This window comes from Cyprinus carpio, chromosome A21 (assembly GCF_018340385.1).
Source record: "Cyprinus carpio isolate SPL01 chromosome A21, ASM1834038v1, whole genome shotgun sequence".
In the NCBI taxonomy this organism is placed as follows: domain Eukaryota; kingdom Metazoa; phylum Chordata; class Actinopteri; order Cypriniformes; family Cyprinidae; genus Cyprinus; species Cyprinus carpio.
The window spans coordinates 4,839,594-4,847,527 of record NC_056592.1 but is presented as its reverse complement, the minus strand read 5'-3'; the positions used below and the strand labels follow the sequence as shown (position 1 = coordinate 4,847,527).

Here is a 7,934-nt window from a genome sequence, read left to right as displayed (position 1 = left end):
CCTGTTATTTAAAAAGTTTAAATTGGATATGCAAAACTATTTTGTGGCTTTTGTGGTGTTGTATAAGATTATTTTGCTAGATGTCTCTAACTTTATTTCTAGGATGTTTGGAACATTAATTCAAATTGAAATGTATGATGTAACTCTTTTAACAAGATACCACTGATTCTAAATGTACAATCTCTTTTCTTACGCAACTAATTATTTTACTTGTAAAGCATCAATCATGTAAAGAAATGGGCTAAAGCGAAGCCAAATTTCGATCCTTTTATAAAAGAAGTTAAACAGTAGGCTATGGTACTATTTGCACAGTATTAGAAACAAAAAAGCTGAAAAGACTTATCAAGAACTACTTAAATTTGGTAAATTAAATGATCTAAAAATATATTTTAATTTCATATTTGTTGCGAGATGTATATGTTTGTACTAATTTTGTAGGATAATACTAAAAATAAAAATCGGTTCTTTTGAACAATTCGTTTCAAGAAACCTATTCAAAACACAAATTCAGCAACACATTTACGTCATGGCGTAATATGCTAGCCTAGTTAAAAGTTAATTATGTTCCATTTTCTTAAAAATATATTTTAATAGAATGCTGTTTACTGAAACCAATTAGGCTACCTGCAAGTAAAACTGTCATACAGCTCATGTTATATTCGTAATATTTTCACCACTGGGACTTGTAATGCTAAATGTGTTTTTTTAGAATTGTGTGATTTTATTTGTATTTTTATAGAGTGATGGCAATCATTACATTTAAATGACATGCTGTTATATTAGCTGAGCGCGTATCGCCTGACCTCAGCGGGCGTTTACCTTTTTAGATATTTTTGTTGACAATGGGAGTGATCTACTTCAGTTTTTCGTTAATCTTGCCAGACTGACTGAACAGCTGTGCTCGGCTCGGCTCGGCTCAACCGGTTCATCTGATTCAGTGAAAAGATTCTGCTAATACGGCTGATTCTATCTGACTAGAGATTTTGGAGTAAAAATCTGGAGTTCGACAGCTTATCGTCATGGGGATCAAAACGTTGTTGTTTTCAGTTGTAATCGCACATACATGCATTGACGCCTTTAATGGTAAGTAGCCTAGGTCACTTCGACATTCATGAAAAAATCTGCACCATATTTTATGTTAGATTATGTTATCAGATGCGTTGTTAAAACAAACAAACAAACAAACAACAACAAAACCGTTTAAATGTTTAGGTTAAACTAAATTAAGAATTCAATAGATGTTGCCTGCAAGGCATTATTAGACAAAACACAAAAGGCAATTGGATTGTATGGGATCAGTTTTCCGCCAAAAATACTGCAGTCAGGGATCAAAAAATAAGCGTGAAACAAAACTTTAAAAACACATGTAGAAATGCACAAAACATGAAAATGAATGCCGAGTCAGAATAACAGACAACATGGTCACAGATCAAAAAAAAAAAAAAAAGCATAAAATGATATTGCATAAACATTAATGCAAAATTATCTGATTGCGTGCAAAATTATGTTTTCCTTGTGTCACACATGTCTGTTTTTGTTCCTGTGTTTAGTTTGACCTAGGGCGAATTACAACAGAAGTGATGCCCTATACTTCCTTTGAAGGGCAGAGCCCTTGAAGTGTGTTCTTTGAAGGGGTGCAGGGCATTACTGTCTCGTATAAGCATTTGGAACTCCCTTGATGAAGGAAATGACTGACCAAATGTTATATTGACAACACTGCGTTTGTGTGCAGTGTTAAGTTGTCAATAATTTGTTTGTGTTAAGCATTCAGTTATATATTTGTTGTTGTTCTTCTTATTATTTTATTCAAATATTGTCTAATTGTTTAATTACAGTTAAACTTTTTCAGACTAAACTTGCTGACACGTCTTAAATCATGTTTCCATCACTGACAAAAAATAATTTGTATTACATTAAAATAAAGACAAAATGAATTAGCCTATTCTACTTAAGTCGAAATCAAACCAAACTTTGCTTTAAAATGCATCGCAAGATCTCCTAACTGAAGATCACATGATCACAAACGGAAGACACTTCCATGAAGTGACCATGGCAAGTTCCCTTCACTAACAGACTTCTAGAAGGGCCCTTCATGAAGGGATTCAGCTGTATGTATCAGTTTAGTAATTTATTTTATATGTGGGCCCTGTTTATATTGTTTAATTTTATATAGGATAATTAAAAAAAAAATCGATTTTTAACTGTACACATTTTCTATGTAGCCTACATTCATCTTGCTGCATAAAGTGTTTATGTGAGTATTTGACATGGAATTACTATACACGTTTGCAGTTGTCATGTTTTTAGTGGTTAATTTTAATATTATAGTTAGTATTGGTGGGGCCCATTTTCCTAATCTTGCCTAGGGCCCCAAAAACCCATAGGCTGGCACTGGCTGTTTTTCCCTTCGCTCTTGTTTCCTTGTTCGTTGTTTTGTTTCCCAGCCTTTCTTATGTTATTTTCCCCTTTATTTACCCAGTACTTCTTTTATGCTGGATTCTTAGAATTATGGATAATTAAGCAATTTGGTATCATTAATTTTATTAAAATTGCTTCTGATATTTTTGAATTAGTTTGTTAGTTTTTAGCAATATGTTATTCATAGTGTAATGTGTGTTCTGAATTATGAAATGAAGTTTGTCCATTTTAAAGATTCAGATATTTGGTGCTAATGGGGAACAAAACTCTTTTGCTTTCTATTATATTTGTGCATACAAGTAAGGTAACTACATGGATTCTTAGCAATGCTTTCTATATACCTGCATGTCTTAAGAGTCTGTTTTCCCCAGAATCATTAAATAATCTGCATGAAATTAATTGAAGGGAGAGGTTATTATGTGAGTATAGTGGACGTCCATGACATGCGGAGTCCCACAAGGCTCAATTCTTGCGCCGCTCTTGTTTAGCCTGTATATGCTCCCACTAAGTCAAATAATGAGAAAAAACCTAATTGCTTATCACAGCTATGCTGATGATACCCAGATTTAACTAGCCTTATCGCCAAATGATTACAGCCCCATTGACTCCCTCTGCCAATGCATTGATGAAATTAACAGTTGGATGTGCCAGAACTTACTTCATTTAAACAAGGGAAAAACTGTAGTCATTGCATTTGGAAACAAAGATCAAGTTTTCAATGTGAATGCATACCTTGACTCTAGGGGTCTAACAACTAAAAATCAAGTCAGGAATCTTGGTTTGATTCTGGAGACAGACCTTAGTTTCAGTAGTCATTTCAAAGCAGTAACTTAATCAGCATGCTATCATCTAAAAAACATTGCAAGAATTAGACTTGGAGAAACTTCAATGCCTTTATCACCAACAGGAGACTATGGTCTTCTCACTGGCCTTCCCAAAAAGAGCATTAGACAGCTGCAGCTCATCCAGAACGCTGCTGCCAGAATTCTGACTAGAACCAGAAAATCTGAGAATATCACATCAGTCCTCAGATCCTTACACTGGCTTCCAGTTATATTTAGGATTGATTTTAAAGTACTTTTACTCGTTTATAAATCACTCAATGGCCTAGGACCTAAATACATAGCAGATATCTTCACCTGAATAACCTAACAGACCACTCAGATCATTAGGATCGAGTCAGTTAGAAATACCAAGTGTTCACACAAAACAAGGGGAGTCCGCTTTTAGTTATTATGCCGCCCACAGTTGGAATCAGCTTCCAGAAGAGATCAGATGTGCTAGAACAATAGTCACATTTAAATGCAGACTCAAAACTCATCTGTTTAGCTGTGCATTTATTGAATGAGCTCTGTGCAATTTCCAGTCTGATTGCACTATATTTTATGTATAATCATTTTCTATTCTTAACTGTTTTAAACTCATTTTAAACCTCTTAAATCTATTTTTAAATCATTTTAAACGTTTTTAAATTCCTTGTTTTACTGTTGTGATTTTGAATTACCACTTTGAATTACCATTGTGAATGAAATATAATAGAGATCCAATTAAGAGATAGGCTGCTAAAAGTGCTAACAGGAAATTATTTAGCTTAACATCATAATCAAGGCCCCTTTGCAAATGAGACCCAATTCTCTTTAGTAGCTTGTGTGTTTTCTCTGATGGTGTTTTGGCCTGTTTGTTTACAGAAAGCTCTGTAAGTAGCTTTGAACAGACTGATGAGCCAATTGATGACAGTGAGTCTTCAACGCAGATGTTTGATGAATTTGGTTCAGGAGGATCAGGTACTTTTTCTGAAGCACCTCCTTTCACTAAATAGTTGAAAATTGCCTGTATCACATCCTGGCATAACCACATAGCCCTGGTAACTTTCAATAATGGTGATGTGCTTTTGTATGTTCGTCTGCAGTGATACGGATAAGCAGTTTTGCTGTTATAACAGACATTGATTCTACTCTGGACCAAGCAGAAAACAACTCCTCCTCACTGCCCATCTCAAATAAGGCTGTTGACTTCCTCAAAGGCCTGCTGGTCACACGTGTCATGCCCTCATTCTACATCATCATCATCCTCATTAGTTTGCCCCTTAATGCTTTGGCCTTGGTAACATTCACCTGTAAGATTCGAGAGAAGACACCAGCAGTGATCTACATGTCTCACCTGGCGTGTGTGGACCTGCTCTTCACCTTGCTGCTGCCTCTGAAGATCCACTACCAGCTGAACGGTTCAGATTGGGTGTTCGGTGAGGCGGCGTGTCGTGTGATCAGTGCAGCTTACTACTGCTACATGTACTGCTCCATACTGCTGATGATGTGCATGAGTGTGGACAGGCTGCTGGCTGTGGTGTTTCCCATCGCCTCTCTGACCTGGAGGAGCACATCGAAAGCCACATGTGTATGTGTGCTGGTCTGGCTGCTGGCGCTCGCTGGTACAGTGCCACTTCTCTCAATGAGACAAACATTCAAGATTAAGGATGTGGGCGTCACATGCCATGATGTGCTGATCCATAACAACCATGCAGATCAGCTGTACATGTACCTGTTCTTCATCCTCTCCTGCCTCTACTACTTTGTGCCACTAATCATCACCTTAGTGAGCTACTCCACCATCATATATGCGCTCCGTGTAAAGTCTGATCTCTTAGCTACATCACCCTCATCTTCATACAGCCGAAGGAGAGCTGTGATTATGACTATCGCCGTGCTGACTGAGTTTGGATTGTGCTTTGCTCCATCCAATGGCATCCTGTGGTACCACTGTTATCTTTTAGCTAATGGATTCAACAGCAGGGAGGGAGATTCGTCATATGTGGCTTACCTGGTGGCTGTGTGTTTGGGGAGCACAAGTGCTTTTCTGGACCCTCTGCTGTATTACTACGGCTCGTCTCAGAGCAGACAGAAGATCAGCTCTGTGTTTAGGAGGGAAAAAACAACCACACCATGTAACACACAGACAAAATCCACAGATGTCACTAAAACCAGGCTTTTGGTAAAGTGTGAAAAAAACTGATCAAATATGTGGTTTCCATAAATTGCATTTTTGATATATTATATTATAAATATATTATTCTGAATTTACATCTTGCATCAATTGTTAAAATGGTAATACTTGTTGAGTTTGACTGATCAAAAGCAGAAGGGACATGTAACAGTTGCCTAAACAGAGATGTCTTTTGCAATACTTAGATAAGGCTTTACTTCCCTATTTTAATGTCACATGTAATTTTTTTCACACTGTCTTTGACTCATAAACTTCAGCAGGTTGTTTTTGCTATAATACTGTTAAGACTTCTATATGTAAATGTCTGGACTCTGTGATTGTAGTGTAAGGTTATTGATGCCGTTTTGACTGGATCAGATAAAAGATCACAGCAAGGAACTTTTATGAGAACCAACACCTAGATCCTGTCTCGCAAGTCTAAAGCAACACACCCAACTGAGAGGGACAGACAAATGGCCCACACCATATGCATAAACGTTTCACTCCTTTTGCCCACTCCCTCCTAACAGGAAGACACTGAAACTACCTTTCTTATTCAGAGTTTATAACAATGCAATAATTTGTGTCTCATGTTTTACAAAAGGTCTCTGTGTGTCTGGTTAAAGGGGTCTCATTCTCTTAACAATAGAACAGGTAACCACAAACATTATAAACAGACTACTCCCAGGTTTTTCACACAAATTACCTCCAGTATGTAAATACAGCCTCCCATAAAAACCAAAGAAACCAATCTTCAAAGGGTAATATGCTAAACCCCTGCAATAAATGCCATTTGGCAATTCTGGGGTCCTGCTGGATATATAAGGGAAGGTGACAAAGAGCTCAGGGAATCTGTAAACAGATATCCCGCATAATTGCTGTGCGTAGCTCTGAATTATCAGGTAACTTTTACATTCTCTCATCTCAAAATTATTGAATGTTTATTTGTGATTGATTAGTGTTTTTTATATTGTTTGAATTGGATTTTGAATTATTACTTTGATTACCTGATTAATAAAATTGTTATGTTTGATTTTATTCTGGTTGTCCTGAAATTATTTTCTCAAGTAGATTAAGTGAAGGCTATGTTTCTGCAAATCTGCGTCCAGGGTTAAGTGCATACTAGAACTCAGACTAGATGGAGCATAGGGCACATCAGGTGAGGTTTTAGATTTCTGGCTAGACCGCTTGGCTTTAGTTAAGTTGTACTCAGTTGCATTAACTATGGGGGGCTAATAGAAGTACTGGCCATAACCGCTGGTTATTGTCTCAGCTTTAATTAAGTTGTACGGAGTTATATAATTGTCGGGGGCTAGACAGGTAGTGCTAGCATAAACCACTGATTATTGTTGGAGCTTTGATCAAGTTGTACGAGTTATATGACTGTCGGGGGGGGACTAGACAGACAGTGCTAGCAGAACCGCTGATTATTGTTTTGAGCTTTAACTAAGTTGTACATGGGTAGCTGAGGAGGACAAAACGGAAATACTATTTAAAGTATGGTAAGTATGGGTAACCTATTAAATAGTATTAGTCATAACCTCTGACTGCTGTTGAGACTGGCGAGTTTGTGATCGTGGGGCACACGCAAGAACCGCCGTCGTGGGGCACCCTGAGTGACATAGATTCCTAATGAACGAGTAAAATAAATGTGAAAGTATAACAGGATAGTCAAACATACACCTAAATTTAATATATATCAAACATCTCTTCTAACCCTTTTCATTTTTGGAGTCAGATGAATAAAAGAGGTAAACATGTAAGAAAAATGTATTTAATCTGATATCATTGCGTTATATGAAAGGAAAGACAGCAACACGCAAGAATCCTTCTACCGGATCATTGGCTACCGTCATTGGACCAGTGGGCGGACCTTACAGTAGTTTACACGGTCATTCTTCAGTGATGTTGCTGAGTACTGGAAAAGAATTGATATGTAAAATGAGGGAAGGCCATATGACTTTCAAAGAAATTAGGTCTTGATTTTTTCCACAAACTAGTAGTGAAATAGTAGTCCATGTAAAGATTCCTTTGTGAAAAAAATAAAATATTTGCAAAGTGAGTAAAAAAAATTGTTTATAAATAAATGCATGTCATCAAATGTCAACCTGTTGTTACTTCATTAAAGTGGTACTATTGCTTTCTGAAGCCTGTGATTATTTATTTTTTAGGCCTATTTCTGAACATGATGCTTAGAAGCTGTAATAAGTTAATCCTGTTGGTATGTTTTGTTCACAATTGGATAAAATCTGATTGTTCTAAGATGCTGATGAAAAACACAAAGCACAACCATTCTTAAACATTTTAGCATTAAATATGGCATTGCATGCAGTCATTATATATGCTACCTCTGCCACCTGAACGCTTCAGATTGGGTGTTCGGTGAGGCGGCGTGTCGTGTGATCACTGCAGCTTACTACTGCTACATGTACTGCTCCATACTGCTGATGATGTGCATGAGTGTGGACAGGCTGCTGGCTGTGGTGTTTCCCATCGCCTCTCTGACCTGGAGGAAAGCAAGGAAAGCCACATTCATA

General features: G+C 37.1%; 1 protein-coding gene across 1 annotated transcript; it reads left to right on the top strand.

Annotated features, from left to right (window-relative positions):
* Nucleotides 1–760: 760 nt before the first annotated feature.
* LOC109045978 (proteinase-activated receptor 1-like) lies at nt 761–5,926 on the top strand. Its single transcript, XM_042778664.1, has 3 exons — nt 761–1,083; nt 4,107–4,202; nt 4,328–5,926. The coding sequence occupies exons 1-3, from the start codon at nt 1,020–1,022 to the stop codon at nt 5,425–5,427; spliced, it is 1,260 nt and encodes a 419-aa protein (XP_042634598.1). The 5' UTR covers nt 761–1,019; the 3' UTR covers nt 5,428–5,926.
* Nucleotides 5,927–7,934: the final 2,008 nt, after the last annotated feature.